This window comes from Quercus robur, chromosome 1, assembly GCF_932294415.1.
Source record: "Quercus robur chromosome 1, dhQueRobu3.1, whole genome shotgun sequence".
In the NCBI taxonomy this organism is placed as follows: Eukaryota; Viridiplantae; Streptophyta; class Magnoliopsida; order Fagales; family Fagaceae; genus Quercus; species Quercus robur.
The window spans coordinates 39,605,148-39,627,138 of NC_065534.1; the positions used below are offsets into that span (position 1 = coordinate 39,605,148).

Below are 21,991 nucleotides of genomic sequence, written 5' to 3' on the forward strand. Positions count from 1 at the left end.
GCTCTAAAATTTACCACCAAACCAATTACATATAAATTTTCACAATCTTATTTATATCATCTACGGACTCACTCTTCGTATATGCTTCACAACACAGCAAAACAATGAAGGTCGTCTAAACTTGTAAACACCAATGACCTTTACCATAGCATCATATCAAGTATAAACCAACCATTTAGACCCTGTTCCACTAACTTCTGGAAAATCCTCTACAATACAATATGAATAGACTAATTAGTAATTACTGATATATACTTAGATTACATCTGAAACCGAATTCCAGATTTTATGCCCTTATGGGGTCTTATTTAGCACTGAACTTATTAACTGAGTACAGAACAGCAAAGCTAGCCACTGCACCAAATACAAATAATTTAGATGTCCATAGCTTCTGATAATTTAACTGGAGACCCTTACTGAGGTATGCCCAAATCCATCGGGCAAGGAAATACAGCCCACAAGTTTTCTGGAACTTCTGAATCGAAAATGCCTACACAACAATTCAGCAGGCTCTATCAGCATTACTAGAAATTAAAAATCACAATCACAAACACTTATTTGTTCTTAGAAAATGTATACCTGGATCTACAATGAATATATTATAATAGAATTAAAGTTTTATGTTCTGGGGTCTTTGTAATTAGTTTTTTCTCTCTCTCTCTCTCTCTCTCTCTCCACAGTGCAGCAAAGGAGGTGCCATTTGACCTAGAGCTCATTAGTTTTTTTTTCTTTCATTTTGACATGGTATGGTTCACTGATTCAATAAGATTACATATAGAGCTTTTATAAATTCCAGGGAAATTGCAAGGGAAGTGAGTCCAAACCTAACGAGTGGCCAAAGAAGCTTTCCTCACTTGGTTTCAAATCTACCCACCTTGCCAGCAAATGCAGCCAAACTGCAACTAAAAGTTTCTAAAGAGAAGCCCTGCACACTCTTTCACCCACCTTGTCAGCAAATGCATCCAAACTGCTATTAAAAGTTTCTAAAGAGAAGCCCTGCACACTCTAGATAAATTTTTGGAATTTCACTTTTTGTCACTAAAATATGTATGCTTGCCAAACAATTTGTAATCATTTCAAACATAGATAGTGAATTATTCAGAGGCCCTTCAAATTATTCCACTAGAGGGTATAAGTCATTTCAAAATTGCCTAAGACAGAAGGTACAACAGCAGCTCCATGGATCACAGGATGCAGGGCGCCCAGGCACCAAGTGAGAATGGACAAAATTTTCCCATCCTCCAACCCACTACAAGGCTATGCAAATGAATATCGTCATGTGCTTTTACTCATATAACTATTAATATTTAATAGTTATGTAACTTGTTTAAATGACTTAATGGGTCATGTAATTAAAGTATATATGGATAATTATTATAATTGCAATGAGTTGAAGAAGATTCTTCCAAACCGGAGGAAAATTTTATCCACAAGAGAAAGGGGAGGAGAGAATAATCAATTATAAAGCAAATGCAAATATGCAGGGAAGATAACACAAGCAAGGTAATCATATGTGCTTCATTTACTAATATTCCAGTACACTCTTACATGGCAGGGTCCTTAAATGTAAGGGAAAACTTGATTCCTTCTTTCTATTAAGTGAAAATTACAACATTTAATGGCAAGACTTTTTCATGGCAAGGGTTGACTGATCCTTTTAAAAGTTGGCTCAAGATAAAGATCAATTCCTAGAAAAAAGGGTATCTTTAAGCAAATCTAGCATTTTTCCGATAAGGAGATAATACGATATTATAATGACTTTATCTTTTTCTTTTGTTAAGAGAGAGAGAGAGAGAGAGAGAGAGAGGGGAAATTAACTTTACCCCTTTCAAGAGTAATATATGGGAACTACCTAACTAAAACATTTATATTCAAGCTAATATGTGTTGATGTATAGCCATGGGAAATGCTGTGTTGAAACAAGCAAAAGTTACCTTTGGTAGCTTATCTTGCTCAGCCAGATGCTCCACATGAAGCCTCACATTTGATGCAGCAGGAATCCATACACTACGATCAAATTCAGAGTATACTTCTGCAACTATGTCAAACAAAGTTTCAGCTCCATTTTCTATAGCTTTCAAGATGGACGTTTCTCTACTTCTGCGGTTTCTGAATATAGGAACAATGCCATGTCAGGATTTGGTAGACAATATTGTTACATATAGTGTAAATCTTAGATGTAAGAAGACAAAGCTGGCAGAAGTCAAACTCTAGGACCCAACAATACCAATAATAAAAGAGTTATTGCAGATAAAGGTGATGGGGGATTTTTTTTTTTTTTTGGGGGGGTGGGGGGGAAAAGTTTTGTTTACCTGCAAAGGAGTCATTGTCTAAGATCCCATGATGGGTAAAAAGTTTGTAGAAAATTTAGCTTAAATTAGGAAAGCGAGAAATAGAGAAAATGACACATGCATACTTGAGATATCCACAAAGCATGTGCTTTGGCCACAGGTTAACTCTCCCATGCATGGGAATCAAAGTGTGTGGGGAAAGCTCCATGAATTTGTAAGTTGTTTGGAAGTATTGCTGCATAAACAAGCAAACAAAATACTCAGCAATCTTTAAGGTTTTTAGAAACAGAAATTATAATTACATGTATAGAAACACTCAAATAATTAAACCATTGTATTATCATTATTGGTAAAGTATGAGTATCTATATGTCTGATTGATTTATGTATTAATTTAGCATGTGTTAGTTGTGCCATTTTTGGTAATTAAGGTATGCTAGTTTCTAGGAGAATAGCCGAAATAGTTACTCCATATAATAGATTTAGTACATATGGAGTTTGCAAATCCACTTCATGAGTTTTAGACAGAAGGGGGTGGGGGAAACTGATAATTTTCTATGACCTACCATGTACAAATGTGAAGGATGCAGTAATGACTTTCTTTCCTTTTTTTTACCAAACCTTGTTTCAGTGTCAATAAGACACAGGAACTGCACTCAAAATAGTGCTGCTTAATGCAAATAGAAACTGAAACACGGACCTAATCTATGCTAATAATATTGTCATCATATAGCCAAAATGAAATCCAACTACCAGGCTATGATAATTGGAAGAAATTAAAACAGATAATTTAACATCTCCAAAAAGAAAACATCTTTAATACTAAATTGATACATTGGGGCACAGAAATTAATACACAAATAATTTCTTCAAAACCATTGATCTCTAAGAAATTAAAATCTCTTACAGGGTGCAAGGATCATTAATTTGGCAAACCCCAACATATAATGCCACTTTATATGAGGCAGAGGAAGGGTGACAATACAAAACCTAAGATAGACCAACTCAGACCTTTTAAAAAGATGGAAAAATATCAAATGGTATTACCGATATTTGTCAATTGTATTTTATTGATTATGGCATAATATGTAAATCTGATTATGGAAGGTCCAACTTTAGCCATATTTAGTGAATAGGAAATAAAAAAGAAATGCAATAGCAATGAGAACACTTTAAACTTAAATGTATAGCACAACAATATTGGTTCATAAGAGTAGTCCATAATGGAAAGGAGAGTAATTATATATCATTATTAGGACTTTCACATGAACTTACAGTCATATTTCCACCAGAAGTAATGTCCAAGATGGCACTTCCTTGACTGAAACAAAGCACAGATAAATTAGCAGAGCATTTTAAGTCCAGCCCACAAGAGGAATTAGTTTGGAGCTTTCCTGCTGATTTTGGAACCAACATTAACTAGAAGAATAATAAGCAGATGCATTAATCCATATTAGGAGTGTTACCACACTGATAAGAAAAGAAGTAGGGAGGTGTGATAGCCCCAATAAATAGAGTGGTATAGCCTTTGTAGGGTGCATGAGAATTAGAAAACTTTTTCCAATAAGAGAATTAGAGACTAAGCTTTGATTTCAGTTTTTCTATGTTTGTGAGGTCCGTGAGAGTTAGTGAGTGTAATTGTAAGCTTTATCATTGATAGTGGATTTTTTTTCTGGTTGGCATTGCCTGTGACTATAGCATAGAGTTTGCCAAACCATATTAAACTTTGTGTCTTGTATTGTTTTTCTTCTATTATTTTGCATGTTTTTCACAATAAATTGGTACTAGCATCTCCACTATCACAAAAAATTGGTAAAAAAGCTATTGGTTTGGGATCCTAGGGATTTCAAGCACAAAGTTTGAAGTAAAGCCCTTTTGCTTCAACAAAATAAATACAAAATAAATACCAAGAACAAAACCAAAATTGATGGTTAATAACTGAGTTAAGAAGAGGAAGTTAAAACTAAGTGCTTTAAATTTTCCTCCAGCCAAAAGCAGGGCTTTGTCCATAATCCAAAATAAAATTTACTGTTGGAAAAAAGAGGCTGCTTCTTTCATGCATTTAAGTCGATCTACATCCATTAAGCCTCCTATCAACAATTTCCTAGTGAACATCATAGCGTGTTGTGGTTCTTTGAACTGCACTCAACTTGACTCATTTGAAAGAGTGGTTCTCTGAATAGTATTCAAATTGACTTACTGGAAAGTGTACATTGGGATATAACAGAGTAACTAATCAGTTTTCTCCACACACTTAACCCCCCTTCCCCCAACCGCTTCACGCAGACGTGGAAGAAGTTTTTCTAATCATCTTAAATGAATGCTTGTATCATGGTAATGGTTGGATCTTAAATATACGTGCTATAGAATTAGCACTGTATGCATTTGGAGGTTCTAAAATCTTGTTACAATATTTCACCTTGTACTAAATCAAACAAAATAGTAAATTAGCTGAAAAAAAAAAAAAAAAAACTCACTTCTTCATCAGACACGTGCCAACACGAATTTAAACTATTCAACTTAAAAACTCTGCAATGTATAAACATATAGTTGTACTCATTTAATTTGGAAGTCAGACTGCAATCTCCAAAAATTTCAATCATTTAATTTGGTAGCTTAAGTTGTTAGTCCATGAGCCAACACCCTGCCCCCTTCTTTTTCTCAAAAACCTCTAGAAAGTAAAGGTCTTAACATTGTTGCCAGGACACACCAAACTGTTGTGTTTCTCCCTCTAGCCATTTCTTCTTAAATATAATTAAGAAATCTGGATAATAATAGAGCGTAGTCCTGTTTGCAAAATTTTGCCAATCAGATTACATGTAAAGATGCCATAATATAGTAGAGTAGCTATATTAAGAATCTTACCCAACACAATGATCACCGACAATCAATGAGTGAGAACTCATATGAAGCAGTGCCATGTGGCCATCAGTATGACCCTGTATTAAGAAGAATCTTTCATATTCAGACACAACAATATAATGCTGGTTTATATGGAAAACTACATTTAGAACTTCATTTAAAGAAACGAAAGGCTAAAATTAAATTAGTATAAGATGATGAACTATCAAAATTCATGTGTTTGTTTCTCCAAGCACTCTATGCAAGCTCCCCCCACCCCGCCCCTCTTTCTGTCTCTCTCCCCTCCTCTTTTTTGCTTAAGCACATTGAGAACTGGCTCTTGGCTGTAGTGAACTACCAGTTGATAGGGTAATTTGAGAATCAATAATGTTAATGTGACTTGGAGACATAAGCAGCAAGCTGATTAAGGAAGCAACACCAAGACCAAGAAAATCAAAATAAGCCATAAAATCAACACATCCTTCAGAACTGACAGTGATAGGTCTCCCTTTATGATATTGGTTCACTAGCCTGTAGGCTGTAACACTATACTAACTAAAGAACCTACTGGGAAATTGTTCCTTAATTTTTTTCCTATTATCTCATTGCTATGGTTTAAATGTATCATGATGGATGATGATAATGATGTCTGTAAGGAATAACAAAGTCATTTTTTGTTTAAATCACTTCTTGAATTTGCAAGACCCATGACCAATAACTTAAAAGGTGCATAATAGTATGGAAGAAGCAAACATGACATTTTGGTCATGATCAAACAGTCATAAATGCTGCATAAAGCCACATGCAAGCAAAAACTTAAAATATCTATATCATTCTATAAAGCACCAATGTGCTTAGTGATGCTCAAACTCTTTTGAAATCAATTTGTTATTTAGAGTTACCCAAACTCATGAGAATTCAATTCATGAATTCTTATCAAGTTATTGCTCAGTTTAGGGATTGTTAGACCTAAGAACTTGAACCCACAATTAGGTTGGACAACCAAAATTAAAAGGAAAATGGTATTTGCAAGATTCTTAGAAGGATAAAGTATTCAAGATTTCTCGTACTAAAAGGAATAAGTCCATATGACGGAATCCCCCTCAAAAAATTAAACATAACTTTTTCATGTAGGAAAAAATTATTAAAATAGTAATTGTTAGGAGGGTTTCATTAATGTATACCCTTAGGGCATCCATTAATAAATCATTTTAGGAAACTTTTTATGGGAAAATGAAAAAGTGACTAACTTTTTTGATAACTTTTTCAATTTCCTATAAAAAATTTCCTAAAATGAATAATTAATGACCCTTGTTAGAGGAAAATTATTAGGTACTTCCGGAGTACCATAAATGCATACTCTCTCCTCTCACATGAATGGTGGGTCCTACTAATTAAATTCATTGTGGGACCCACCACTCATGTGAGAAGAGGGAATACGCATTTATAGTACTCCGGAAGTACACAATAATTTCCCTTTGTTAGAATACAATACCCTATACCATAGATATCATAAACCATGGTTTTGTAGAATACCATAGGCTACCATAGTTTTATAGTACGACAAGATACTGTGGTTTTAGGGTTACCATACTATGCCTAATATATGCTCCTATAAATGCCCTTCAATGAGTTTTTTTTTTTTTTTTTGTACAAATGATTCAATATAATAAAGATGTAGCCATTCAGAACTTATTGTTGTGAACGTAAGCTATCATGCCAAAATAGGTTTTCCTTTCTTCAAGTCTCTATTTCTCTCTCTTCTCTCTCTCACTCACAAACCCAACAACATTTTTAACATGGTATCAGAGCCAACCCACTATCCGGTTCCCCTCTCTCACTCTAACATCCTTTACCTAAAGCAGTGCTTTCCAACAATTTCACCACACTTTAGCACTATGTTCTTCACGTATAAGCCTTCCAAGAACTCTTAAAACCAAAAACCACATCATTTGCCTTTGTTAGAATACAATACCCTATACCATAGATATCATAAACCATGGTTTTGTAGAATACCATAGGCTACCATAGTTTTATAGTACGACAAGATACTGTGATTTTAGGGTTACCATAATATGCCTAATATATGCTCCTATAAATGCCCTTCAATGAGTTTTTTTTTTTTTTTTTTTTTGTACAAATGATTCAATATAATAAAGATGTAGCCATTCAGAACTTATTGTTGTGAACGTAAGCTATCATGCCAAAATAGGTTTTCCTTTCTTCAAGTCTCTATTTCTCTCTCTTCTCTCTCTCACTCACAAACCCAACAACATTTTTAACATGGTATCAGAGCCAACCCACTATCCGGTTCCCCTCTCTCACTCTAACATCCTTTACCTAAAGCAGTGCTTTCCAACAATTTCACCACACTTTAGCACTATGTTCTTCACGTATAAGCCTTCCAAGAACTCTTAAAACCAAAAACCACATCATTTGCCTTTGTTAGAATACAATACCCTATACCATAGATATCATAAACCATGGTTTTGTAGAATACCATAGGCTACCATAGTTTTATAGTACGACAAGATACTGTGATTTTAGGGTTACCATAATATGCCTAATATATGCTCCTATAAATGCCCTTCAATGAGTTTTTTTTTTTTTTTTTTTTTTTGTACAAATGATTCAATATAATAAAGATGTAGCCATTCAGAACTTATTGTTGTGAACGTAAGCTATCATGCCAAAATAGGTTTTCCTTTCTTCAAGTCTCTATTTCTCTCTCTTCTCTCTCTCACTCACAAACCCAACAACATTTTTAACATGGTATCAGAGCCAACCCACTATCCGGTTCCCCTCTCTCACTCTAACATCCTTTACCTAAAGCAGTGCTTTCCAACAATTTCACCACACTTTAGCACTATGTTCTTCACGTATAAGCCTTCCAAGAACTCTTAAAACCAAAAACCACATCATTTAAAAATCGAATGCCACTCTCCAAAACACCATCAGAATCAGCTCTAACAACCACTACATGCGCCCTCAAGCATTGTCCAAAGGTTTTACATATGTTCCCACTCACCTTCTCCAGCCTTCACGCACCCACACGCAACGACAATAGGTTTCCACAAACTCTCATGCGTCCCAATGTGCTATCAGTCATACTACCTTACATGCCATGGGCTAGAATGTGTGATATATGCACCAGCCACAAGCCTGCATACATTACAGCCATGTAGTCCCAAGCAGCAATTGCCATGTCATCACAAGACTCCGCCACATGTCTTCTCCTTCATCTACCACGTATTAGTGTCCGAAACATGCCTAAATCAAATTATGTCACTCATCTTAATTAATGCTAAAGACGTATCCTTATCTAAAGATAACATGTCAAAATAGTCCACGTCTACCCTAAAAATCAACAGCTACATCACCATACCACATTGTTGACTTTGATTGTTGACCAACATTGACCACATCAATTGTCTTGTGGCAACCATTTGTACTCTAACAGGCCTTTTCTGCCTAGATTCCAATTTTTGGGTTTGTTTCCCCATTTGAGGCTCCCAAATAACCCGAATGACCTATCACTCAGTATTTAAGGGCCCAATTTATGCAAAAAAATTCCCAAAGACTGCCAACTCACTCATGAACCTCTTATGGATAGACACACCCCATGAACCAATCGTCATCAATCACCAGTGATGATGACCACAGTCAACATCATCATTCTGGTTGTCAATATCATCTTGCCATTCATGACACTTTCATTTCTAATGTCATCATTCCAACCACCAGTGCAACCATCATCCAGGCATAGCAACCATTCATTACCAACCACCGACGTATGTCTTCTCTGTCTCACCCATAATCCTATCCTCAATTCTGACAGCTATCAATTTGTCAACAAATATGGACGGATAATTAGCCTGAGCACATCTAGAGTAAGAACAGTGGCAGCTCTAGGATTTTTTTCTAAGGGGTTCAATAAGAAGATAAATCTTAGATTGAAAATGAATCTTGTAGTCTACAATGTTTCTTTATTACAAATTTGTTCATAATTCTAGCAAGAAAATAAAATATAAACTATTAGTTCATTTGGCATATAGTTTCATAATACAATGAACAGAGTAATTATTATTGCTAAGATGAAATCTTGAAAATCATCCATAGTTTTCAAATACAATAAAATTATTAATTATTATTGCTAAGTGAACTTTAATTATCATTGCTCAGAATACTTCTATCTATTAGTTTGTTTTAACTCTTTACAATTCTTGTATTTAACAATTCAACTCAACTTTGACAACTATTGTTCTTTGTAACTGTATTAAGTGTGTTTGAGTCGTAAACCAACTTATTACTTCATCTTTTTTCCTACTATTTGCAGGTCTTATATGATTTCCTACTTATTTTATACTTTAAGCAAAAAGTTAGATAAACTATTCTCAAATAGATGTTAAGAAAATTTTTGTTGTGTTAACATTTGCTTATTTTCATTCAATCACTCTTGGCCTGTCCCACACCCCTAATCCCTACTCAACAAATAACAAATTAAAAGCACTTCAGATTTAGTTACTAATTTTTATTTTCAAGGTTTTAGATTAAATTAGCTTGTTGTTGGATTCTTTTTTTGGGTTTAAAAATGCCAAAATATTGGTAAAAGGATTATATTTAAGGTTATTTTAGTTGTGATTAAAATAAATTAGGGCTAAAGTGTTCAAAATTTTATTTTAGAGGGTCAAAATAAAATAAATATATTATATATATTCTTTCTTGCCAAATCAGGGGGTTCATTTGAACCCCCTGGACCATGGCTAGCGTCGCCCATGAGTAAGAACATGCAAGTTTGTAATGGCTTACACCAAATGTTACTTAAGCTTCCAACAAAAAGAAAACTATCATTTATATTTGTGTAGTAAAAAAGATGAGGAATACCGGTGCAAAAATGACCCTTAATCGCTGACCACCAATGCAAATGTCTTCTGCTCCAGAAACTGAGGTATAGCCAAGAGACCAGTCACCTGTGGTTATATAACATCAGTTAAAGTTTTATAGATAATAAAATTGATCTCTAATTATGATGGGTGAATCAACTAAAGGTCTAAACAACCATGTCCTAATGAAGTAAAAATTTACCAACCCTTGTAGCCAAGTGGCAGTTTTGCATTGTAGGACTAAGGACACATTTGGTACAATGTAATGATACAATATATTAGGAATTAGTATTACAAGGAATACAATAAGCTGTAATAGAATGACTATTACTATTCATTTGTTTGGTGACAACATATGAATAAAACCTTAAATGAAATTATATTTAAGCCCAATTTACTAAATTACCCTTATTTATAAATTTATATTTACACTTTTTATAGCTCTAGCTTAACAATTTATTATGTGAAAATTGAAAAAATATATATATATATATATATATATTAAATAATATACGTCTTCTTTGTTCAAAATTTGTAACTCAATAAATGTTTAAATAGCATGATGTTCATGATATGATAACAAAGTTTCAGAATATTATTTTTTTATTCGACATGGAACTATAATAGTCTTGAACTATTTTATAGGATTGGGTTTTGATTTTATAGAGGGTTTGGCAAATAAGAGCTCTAGAATCTACCAAGAACAATTGCTTATCATACGAATATGGATAGTTTTAAAGCATTTTGGAGACTTGAATTTTGATTGAAATATATGGGTTTTATTCTAGAAATTCATGGATGTTAATCCACTGTGGGTGATCTTTGCAAAATGAACATATTTTGTTGGAAATTTTAAGTTAATAGGTGGAAAATAAGCCACATAATTTTACATACCTTTTAATTTCTATATAAAGAGAACCTAATTTGGCAAGAAGCAGCGGCAGTTTTTTGTGTGGGCATTTTAGGAATTTTCTTTTAAAAGAGTACTGAATAGGTTAAGGAATAGTTATTCCTCATTTTAAAAAATAGCTATTCATTAGAAATGAGTATTCCTATAATAAAAGCATAACCAAACAATTGAATAGCTACTCCTTAGGAATAGCTATTACATTACAACATCTATTACAGTGTACCAAACGTGCCCTAAGAGTTTCTCCATTTTTTGAGGTAATAAATTTTTACAAATAGACCTTAACAAGAAGGAAACAGAGACCATAACATATATTTTTTACTTAAAGGTAATAAAATGCTAAATCATATTTTTAGTTTTACAAATTAATATAAACATCATTATTGCATTGGTATTCAAAGACACACATGCTCTAAGCTATATAAACGGAATCCAGGTTGTCATCCAAAAGAACAAAGCGCTAAATTGGTTAAAATATAAGCTACACAGTCAAAAACCAAACCATTAGACTGTTAATATAGTAAAAATATTTTAAAAAGGCAACAGCAACACCAAAGATATTAAAGAGCTAGGAAATAGACTCACAAGCACTGGGTTCTTAAATCAAAATTACTTCTTTTGGTTTTAGAGAAATGGACTGCTTTTGTGCTTGATATATACTCAAGAAAATGATGAAGAGGTTTGTCATCCAAAACAACCATCTTTTTCCATACTTTAACTGACCATGCCCTTAAGTTAAAGTTCTCTTAAATCAAAATCATTTCTTTTGGCTTTTGAGAAACAGACTGATTTTGCCCTTGCTATATACTAAGGAGAATGATATAGAAATTTGTCATCCAAAACAAGCATATTTGCCACACATTAACTAACCATCCACTTAAGTGAATTACCGCATTCATTGTATGACACAAGAATCTCCACACTTAGCAAACTTTAGTGCTCGAAGCTTTTAGGATTAATTTAAAAATATTTATGGTTGGTTAGAGTTTATGGTTTGCAATGAAATTCTAGAGACAAAAAGGGTTAATAATGATACAAGAGTGCAGAGAATTAAATATAAGAAAAAGAAAAGGGGATGAATTTCTAGGCATTCTATCAAGATTCCTTAGGTTTCACGGCCAAGTTTAAGACTACATCATACAATTCGAAAAAAATATTAAAAAAAAAAAGCCTTGTGGCTTCATAAAATATCCTCCCAAACATATTCTCCCTTGAATTAAACTAATATATATATATATATATATATTTCTAGTAAATCTAAATTCTAATAGGGCATATAGTTCAGATTAGAAAGTATAAACAAACAGAGTTGTAAACCACTAAGTACCATGATAAGGACAAAAAAGCACAACTTGACTCAAAAATAAGACCCATGAGCCACAAAAACACAGCCCAGGTCCAGAATTTCTCGGAATTACAAAAATTGCCTCAATACCAAAAACTTTTAAGAACAGAAATAAAAAAAGGCCAGAAATTTACTATTACGAAGAATGATAAATAAATAATAATAATAAATAAATAGTTTGTTTTTCCATAGCCTTCTAGTTGCTAACCTCACCCTCAAACAACAACAACAGCAACTACAATCAAAGCCTTAAGGTCTTACCCAGTGCACAAATCTCCCACTTTTGTTAGGTTTGGAAGAGGCATGGTAGGTAGCTTGGAGAGGTTGATTCCTAGACTCAAACCCACAACTTGTCACTTTTGGTAAAAGGCGCCATCGCACGAAGGCTCGACCACTACAAAAATCAAGTCTTAACCTAAAAAATTTAGGATCAACTATACATCCACAACAGACTAATCAAGGTCACATGTATTTATTTCCACCATTATATCCAATATTAAGACATACTCTCAATTACCTCCTTAATTAACATGTTCCTTTTAATTACTTCTACTAATAAGAGTTTCTTATTTTTTACTACTTATACTAATGATACTTTAGGTCTTCCTCTAGGGTTTTTTGTTCCCTCAACTCGAATCAACTCACTCTTTCTTACTAGTGCATTAATCGCCCACTTTTACACATAACCAAACCACCTCAAGCGACTCTCCCTCATTTTTTATCAATGGGAGTCACTCCCATCTTTAAGCAAATTCCTTTATTTCAAATTATATCTTTCCTTGTATTTCCACTTATCCATCTTATTGCTCTCATGTCAACTACACTTTTTTTATGAACGTTCCTTCTTAATAGTCCAACATTCAGTACCATAGAGCATAGCGAGTCTCATAGTCTTAACAAGTATTCTATGATCACATAATACTTCTAATGAGATTCTCCATTTTATCCACCCTGCTCTATCCTATGATTCACATCTTCTTCAATCTTTCCATCCTTACAAATTATTGATATAAGTTATCGAAAGCTCTCACTCCGTGGTATCTCTTGACCATTAAGTCTTTCAGCCCCTTCATCTTTATTTTTTCTTTTACTAAGCTTACATTCCATTGTGTCACCATCAAACCAAAATTCTAAAAGGAAGTCTTCTCAAAAATTTCTCACTTTGGCTTTGGTGTAATATCATGAAAAGACAATGCTTCGTTTGTTTGGGGTTCAATGGGTGATGCCGAAGAACGTTGTTTCTCTTCTCTCTGCATGGTGGAATTGGTTGGGGAGTCACACTTCAAATGTGTGGAATATGGTTCCAGTGTGTCTTATGTGTTAATTTGGAAGGAGCATAATGCCCGAACTTTTGAGGAAAATGAGAGACTTGTAGATTGTGTGAAGTCTTTGCTGCTTAGAACTTTGTTTGAGTGGTCCCGTATTTGGGGGTTTACGCATTGTCATTCTTTGTTTGAATTTCTTAATTTTGTTAGTCTTTCTATTTGATTGGTTTGTGTTTTTTCCAGTGCGGTGAGTTTACTATCGTAAATTCATTGTACTTCTATTATCAATAAAGTTTGTTATTACCTATCAAAAAAAAAACAATGCTTTCATGTTTGTTCTTTACATAATTGAGCTAGGAGCATTCTGGCATGTCATTAATTTTGATTGAAAAATTTCCTTACTTGAATGTTAGTATGTCACCATTCTATTGCAGAAATATCTTTCAATTGTGTGTCCCAAATTAAAAGCAATAAAGGACAGGAAGATTACTAACTGGAAAAATGCAGGAAAATTCAATCAAGCAAGGTGCACTGGCAGCTGGCAGTTGCAGCAAACACAGTTTGTTCAGTCAAATTCCTTAAAGGAGATACAGCTGCATAATTAGCATCTAAGTCAAGTATATTCAACTTAAGCTTCTCACTGTAGCTGGTTTGAGTTTACCTGTGCAAAGAACATTATTTATTACATACAACTTATCTCAACTAAGCCTTAATCCTAGCAAAATTGAAGCCGGGTTCATGTTTTAAATCCACGAATTTAATAAAACTTTACCTCTTACACAATTCTTAACTAAGACCTCATGTATTGGACCCTGAAAGGTTGATACAGGCTTTCTTTAAGTTATGAGATTATTTTAGGATTATTACTGCAAATCCACACTGCTCAAAGAGCTTCAATATTTGAAAAGAATCTTTCCAGGAGCCGTAATGCTTGGGCATGGCATCTACTTCTTTTTTAATTGATAGATGCAGTTTAAGATTCTATGAACACTGGTCATCAATTTAATACACCAAAATAATGAGTAAAGACAAGATCTAAGAAATAACATTATATCTTTAAACAATCAGTAATCTCAACCATTAGACACAAAACTATAATGTTAGGAATCATAACCTTTTCCAATGCGCCGCATTGTATTTTCATGCACTAATAAAGTAGCATTGGGGTTGCACTTTTGGACAATTGAAAGGCCTGAAACAAGCCAAGAAACAGAGAATTACTACCCAGTATAGCATCCGGTTTTTTAAAAAAAACACATTAATCAGAATTTTAGAATGCAGATATCCAGCTAAAAGTAATAGTCTGAGAGAGCATCAAATAAGCTTTATAGAGTAGAGAAGTTTTATTAGAGTAGAATTTACTCTAAGAGATTAAGGGGAGGCTATTTTCTTTAGTTGCTTTCCCCCTTTTCTTCTCTTTTTGTTTGCTTTGATAGGTAAACACAACTTTAACTCACTGTCTTCGTTTTCTACTTTTTCTTTTCAGAAGAAAAGCTAAGATTTCTTGTTTACTGACTCAATTACCTGGCCACCAATGGTCCATCCCTCCCCAAAACAAAATAAGTATGATTATTATGGCCCTACTTGGTTCTTGTTTGGTTTGTTTTCATTTCTATTCTCATTTTCTCTTCTCAAATCCTGTACTCATTTTCAGTTTGGCACCAATTTTTGGGTCTAGTTTTTTTTTTTTTTTTCCCCACTTATATCTTTTCAACTAAAAATTCACCACCACAACTACACCAATGGTAAAACAAAACTAAAAACCAAATCCATCAGCAACCACCTCCATCACCACCACATCCCCCACCACAACTAAACCGCAATAAGTGCTCAGTGAAATTTGCCAAAAGGGTGTGGCTTCCCACTAGCACCATCCTTTCAATTTCATCTTCCTTAGTTAACAGTAGTGAAAAGGCAACACTAGGATTACAAACAATTCCCAATGACCCAACTCATCAATTAAAACAATTTACTCAAAACATTAACCAAAACAAAAGTTCCACCCATTGATCATCACAAATCAGAATAAAACCAAAATTTCAAACTTGAAAAGAAAACATTCCCAATTTGAATGTCCCCATAAATTAGCTAAAAAATATGAATTAGCAATCAAGTGAGAGAGAGAGAGAGCTGACAAACAGGGAGTCAGAGAGGAGTGAGTGAGAGAGAGGGGGGGTGAAGGAAAATGAGAGCGAGCCGTTGGGTGTGATTTATTTTAGTATTTTACACGGGTCTTGATAGTGACAGATGGGTCCCACTCTTATCCATTTTATTACGAGAATTCTACTGACTTCATATTTGCTGAAAATGAAAATGCCAAAAAGTTGTTTTCATTTTTTGTAATCATACCCACATTTTTGGATCTTAAAAGTGAAAACTAAGAACAAAAAAACAAACTCAAACAAGTTTTTCACTGGTGAGTCCCACAGAAAACAGCAAATGAAAACAAAATACACCTTGTTTTCAAAGGAACAAAACATGGTACATCCTCCACAGAATCACAAGAATTATTTATTCTTTATCAGATTAATAGCATTTTATACATAAACTATTTTTTAGTAAACCATTTGGAACTAAATTTTGTAGTCATCTCCCAATTTTCACAGTTATACATGCAAAAATAATCAGGTGTTTAACATGTGTGTGATATATCATATCTCCTTTTTTCTTTTTTTTTTGAGAAGAATATATCTCCTTACTTATGTGTAAGACTATTGTAATTGGCATTTAAAAACACTGAATTAAACAAAAAATAAACCTTTCCTCTCAGTTATGTTACTTAATACTATAAAAACTTACCATCCACATGATCCCGATGATGATGGGTAACAAAGACAACTAACTTCCGTGGCAAAGCAGCAACTATTTTTTGGAGCTGATCATGTAAACAACAATTTTATCAACACCATTACAAAACCCACAAGAAAAAATATTTTTTTAAAAAAAATTAGAAAGTAAGCATCATCTGTTGTAAGGGTGACTGCATATCATTTCATAGGCACGTACAAGGACACATCTCTAATGGGTCGTTTGGATGGGGGGAAAGTTGCAGGGAGTATAGGGGAGGGGATGGGAGGTGTTTAATAAACCTTGCTTGGATTTTTTTTCAAAGGGAGTAGGAAGGGGTTTGTGGGGATTTTGGAGGGGTAAGATACCCCTCCAAACCCCTCAGTTTTTAATTCCCCCAAACTGGGGGAACTTGGAGGGCAAGGGGACGGGAAGGTAACCACTTAGATTTAAAAAAAAAGTTAAAATGTCAATTTATACCTATTTCTTTTCTGTTATTTTTTTAAGAATTTATATCTACTTCTTTTAATGAACATGGAGGGCTATAATTGTTAATTTATATGATGTTTATCATGTTCTCCTTCCCATTCAATTTTTAATACATCCAAACAAAGAGGAGGGGTATAGATATCCATCCCCCTCTTAATTTGTAAAACATCCAAACAAGGGAAGGGATAACCATTCCCCTTCCCTCTCCTCTATTTACCCCCCATACCCTCTACTCCCCTTCCCCTCCAAAACACTGTAAGAATACTGATCATTTTAACTAATGAATGTAAATTAAATAAAATAAATATGAATTAATCAACAGCAACATACATCATCAAAACTATGTCTGATTAAATGATTATTCATATTAAAAAGTTTAAATGCATAGCAGAAGAGAACCAACATTTCTGTTAGTTAAATCCTTAATTTTGTCAAATATAACAAAATATAAAAAGACAAGAAGTAAAGAAAACCTTAGAAAGCATGGAAACTACCAAGGATTTGATTACTGATCTCTTATTGTTCACAGCCTTGACAGCTGACAAGTTTTAAATAGGATCCTTCCCAGGAGAGCTCCATATCCCAGTTTATGGTTACAAATCAACCAAAATGTGCTGAAGGACAGATACACAAACTCCATGGGAAGCCACATGACCTCTTGAAAAGGACCAATAGATTCTGTTGATGGCTAATATTAATATAAGACCAATTGGAGCTCCCAAATATCCAATAGCCAGATGGCATCCAGCTGATGTGAGACCAATTGATCCTCCAAGACCCACTAATGGCCTGAAAGCCACAAAAATGAGCCTTCGGCTCCATAAAACAAAGTTGTGATGGAATGTCAGGATTAATTTTCGAACAACCAAATGTCTGCCAATTAAAAGAGGAAGTGCAGTCTATCCATACATCAGACAAAATAAAGGCTATATGGATTATTAGAAAGGGCAATTGATCACAAAAGGAATCCTCTATTGGATGGAGCTCTAGTAAAGGAGCTTATTGACAGCCCTACATGAAGAGTTGTATTGGATCAAAACCGTCAGAATTTATCCAATACCCTTCCTTTTCTTAGGCACTCCCATTTTTAAAGGGACACATCAAAAGCATGCCAGACACAGAGCTATAATTTGGTTCAGAGGTGGAGGAACTTATCCAAAAGCCACTACTTTTCTTTGACGCTTCCATTTTATAAGACAGCACTGTTACTTAGGAAAGAGCAAAGATAGCTTCCAAGGATAGGGAAAATGTTGGAACTCTACCAAGCAAGTAATCCATAAGAACGAGAACAGGATTCTTACTTTCTTTTATAATACAGCATTGTTACTCAAGAAAGAGCAAAGATAGCTTCCAAGGACAGGGAAAATGGTGAAACTCTGCCAAGCAGATAATCCACAAGAACGAGAACAGGATTCTTACTTCCCTTTTTTAGGCACTCCCATTTTTGAAGGGACACATCAAAAGTGTGCCAAACACAGAGCTATAATTTGGTTCAGAGGTGGAGGAACTTATCTAAAAGCCACTACTTTTCTTTGACGCTTCCATTTTATAAGACAGCACTGTTACTTAAGAAAGAGCAAAGATAGCTTCCAAGGACAGGGAAAATGTTGGAACTCTGCCAAGCACGTAATCCACAAGAACGAGAACAGGATTCTTACTTTCTTTTATAATACAGCACTGTTAATCAAGAAAGAGCAAAGATAGCTTCCAAGGACAGGGAAAATGGTGGAACTCTGCCAAGCAGGTAATCCACAAGAACGAGAATAGGATTCTTACTTTCATATAAATAGAAAACAATGGTTAGAAAATTAGCCTCATGTTTCTTTTTTCCCATTTTATAATTTGAAAGTGACACAAGTTTTTCCCATAAAATGTATTCAAGTAGGAAATCCACAAGTATGTAAGAAGCCCACATTACGGGACAACAATAAAATATCCTATTTCAAACATTATTGAGTTCACTAAATCCATAGATGGTATTTGAGAATGAGAATGTCAAGCAGAATAAAATACTAAAAATCATCTGTCAAAAAGGCAGCAGCGTCTCAGCATAACAAAAGAAATTATACCTCTTCATGGAATTCAGACCTACATCCTGGATCCACTATCAATGCATCCCCACATGCAACAAAACTATTGTTCTCACTTTCATTTGAAACATTTTCAGGTGCAAATATGATCAAGTTTGTTGTACGAAAAGGCTTTGCTGTCTTACTTCCAATTGGTACAAGTTTAACACCGGGAGGATACTCCTGAAAAAAAAAAAAAAAAAAAAAAAAAAGGAAGATATATTAACATGATGCATGTGGACAACTATACAGAAAATCCCCTTACAATGCATTTGGATGACAGGATTTGGATTTGGGTAATTAAAATCCAAATAACTTGTTTGGATGCTTTAAAAAAAGTCAAGGATTTGGATTTGACAAATCCAACAAAGATTTTAAACATTTAAAATTCTTGGATTTGAAATGATATCTAAAATAAATGGATTTGAAATCATGGCATTTCAAATATATTGATTTAGAATCAAAATCCAATCCAAATTCAAGTTTCCAAATGCAACCTTATGTTTGAGTAGAAGTCTAAATGTTAAAAATGACAACACTATCAGTATATGAATATGGTACACATCTTGATTCAGAATCTGTTTCTTGAACATCATCTTCAAAGTTTAGACAGACAGGTATTAGATTTAGGCAAAAATAGAAGCAACTTTATGGAATAGGACTTGCAATAAAGCTCTAGTCAAGAACTTTTATATTGAACGTTAGTATAAGAATTCTAACTTACAATTAGAATACCAAGAAGCAATATGAAATCATCCTTTGTCGGAAAGGGGGAAGGGGGGCAATTCTTTACGTAATGGCAAAGGGGTGTAGAATGTAGATACCCCTAAAATATAAAAAGAACTACCAAGGGGTTTCAAACATGATTCTGTTGGAATTTAATTGTCTAAGCACCAAATTTCCTTTTCATATTTCTGCCTCCAAAAAAATTACTGAAAGAAAAAAGTAAATTTATGGGCCATTCAAAATCATTCTAATGACCCTCAAAAGTCAGGGTCATATCACTGCTTCCGCCTTCCAGATTATCCCTGAATTTTTAACACCCAGTGATTTGACAGCAGATCTTTCCTTGCAACTGAATGTTTTATTTTTGCTCCATCTAGAAATGGCACTAATTCACAAGAAGGCAAACCTGATGCCGTAAGATGGATGGGACTTTCTGATCTGCAGGTTGAATTGAGTCATTTACAAGACCAACAACTGTCAGAGGCCCCACACGATCACTGCTTGGTTTCACTTCCAGAAGCCAGCTTAGACAGCTTTGGACTGACATCCACTTGCACCGCTCTGCTAATGTATACTTCATATTAGTTCCATATCACATGCAAGACATAGCATTTGCTATAAAAGTAATAAACTGCTTAAAATGAGATTCAAATATTCACATCAAGGAAGGATGACGATTATTTATTAGAAATACCAAGATTGTGATCAGCAAAACATGCTAACTTGTTTCTTCTTTAGATAAGCAATAAAATTTTGTCAGAAAAGTCCGATAACACGGAACAGATGACATAATTTCTCACTTAATTTCTACAAATCTTTACTCAGCTCCAAAATTCTTCATGTGATTAAGAAATTCTCCCAATTAAATTAAGATGTAAAAGTGTCAAAGGCCCAGCATCCACATGAATAGACGAGCTCTTAAAGCACAAGCACTAAAAAAATTAGTTTGTTTCTCAAATGTGTTTAATGTCAGACCCGATGAAGACATCCCTCATATTTAGCATTGCAAAAAATATTAAACTTGTATCTGATAATTAAAAAAATTAATAAAGCATAGATATATATATATATATATATATATATATAACCAAACCTTGTAAATTTCGATCCCCTGCCAGCAATTTTCCCATAATGAAAACAGTATGAACCGGCAGCCCTGGTCCAAACTCAGCTTCCTCCACATACTTCCAGAACTTCCACTCTCCACCATCAGTTACCTCAAACCCCACTTGTTCCAATACCTATAAATATCCCAAATTCACAATTGTAAAATTCAAAGCAACTCTGCATTGTTAAAAAATCAAATACAGCTAAATTTTACACACTTCTCACTAAATACTAACCCAAAATCCTTATAAAAAAATTTAAAATAAAAATAAAAATTGAGCGCTTAAATGGCTTTATTAGAAACGTAAACTCAAAATACAAAAATTACATGGTTACAATCTGAATCACATTATGGTGAAAATAAAACATTTTGAACACAGTTTCCAAATAAAAAATTAAAAAAAAATTTAAAAAAAAAAAAAAAAAAAAAAAAAAGAAAAGGAAAAAGGGTTTACCTTTGTGAGAGCAGAATGGATATCGAAGTTGGTCAAATTGATGGATTGGGCGCCTTCGACGACGATGGGAGACTCAGAATTTCCGTGAAGAAGGTTTAATTGCGTGGAGGGCAAGTCCCAGAGATCAGAATCCACGTAGGAATCGTACTCCTCGTCGTTGAACTTGGGCGGGCGCGTCTGTTTGACGAGAAGGAATTCGGCGTCGTTTTGTGGTTGCGGGTGGTTTTTCAGGATCAACGCCAGGTTGTGAATTGCTTCTGCCATTGGAGAATTGGAGAGAGAGATATGGAAAAATGGGGTTTATAACTTTAAGTGAAGGGTTAGGTGGGAAGGGTAGGTAAATAAGAGGGTGGTTGTACCACCGTACGGGAGTTTTATGAGCTTTCGGCACTAAAACTCATCCTGAGCGAGCGTTAATATGTAATGTAGGGAGGGCAGGAACAGTTGAAGAAAGCATCGCGGTTAATTATTTGCCGAAGAAATCGCTGGCCTTGCGCGGGAAAAAGGGATAAGGATGTTAATTTAGGTGCCAAAAACAGTTGAGGATTTTTTTTTTTTTTTTTTGAGGAAATGTTGAGGAATGTTATTCTTCAAATTTCTCTTTCAGTTGAGTTGAGGATGTTATTCTTCATTCTTTCTTTCTATTATTCTGGGTGCGATAATCCAAAATATAAGTGTATGGAGGGACAAGAGTCGGGATCAATTCCAGGAGAAAGTTAAAATAAAATTTTTATTTTATGTTTTAAAAATGGGTTCGGTTAATATATATGCATTTAGGACATATATTAACTATATATTTTTAATGAAAAAATTTTCGAAAAACC

At 34.2% G+C, this 21,991-nt stretch overlaps 1 protein-coding gene across 5 annotated transcripts; it reads right to left on the reverse strand.

Moving 5' to 3' along the window:
• Window positions 1–116: 116 nt before the first annotated feature.
• Window positions 117–21,760, reverse strand: LOC126689654 (uncharacterized). Of its 5 annotated transcripts, none has more exons than XR_007644575.1 (13): window positions 21,168–21,760; window positions 20,699–20,846; window positions 20,012–20,166; window positions 18,880–19,062; window positions 16,334–16,409; window positions 14,649–14,726; window positions 10,016–10,101; window positions 5,156–5,229; window positions 3,566–3,611; window positions 2,417–2,526; window positions 1,935–2,109; window positions 825–996; window positions 117–490 (listed from the first exon to the last, which is right to left on the reverse strand). XR_007644575.1 is itself a non-coding variant. In XM_050384882.1 (13 exons), exons 1-12 carry the CDS (start codon window positions 21,429–21,431, stop codon window positions 851–853), a joined length of 1,479 nt encoding a protein of 492 aa, XP_050240839.1. In that variant the 5' UTR covers window positions 21,432–21,759; the 3' UTR covers window positions 117–490; window positions 825–850. The 5 variants fall into 5 exon arrangements, 3 of the variants coding, with proteins under 3 accessions (XP_050240839.1, XP_050240846.1, XP_050240834.1); XR_007644569.1 differs by having other exon boundaries at window positions 825–1,005; XM_050384882.1 differs by having other exon boundaries at window positions 825–934; window positions 21,168–21,759.
• Between the last annotated feature and the right edge of the window lie 231 nt (window positions 21,761–21,991).

What these genes read in the sequence shown, in the direction of transcription:
- LOC126689654 (XM_050384877.1), bottom strand. Translation starts at nt 21,431, where the DNA reads ATGGCAGAAGCAATTCACAACCTGGCGTTGATCCTGAAAAACCACCCG. An exon ending in GTCGGTGATCATTGTGTTGG is followed by an intron (nt 3,612 to 5,155) that starts GTAAGATTCTTA and finishes GCTTTGTTTCAG; the next exon opens with TCAAGGAAGTGCCATCTTGG. An exon ending in ATGCTTTGTGGATATCTCAA is followed by an intron (nt 2,110 to 2,416) that starts GTATGCATGTGT and finishes TCCTATATTCAG; the next exon opens with AAACCGCAGAAGTAGAGAAA.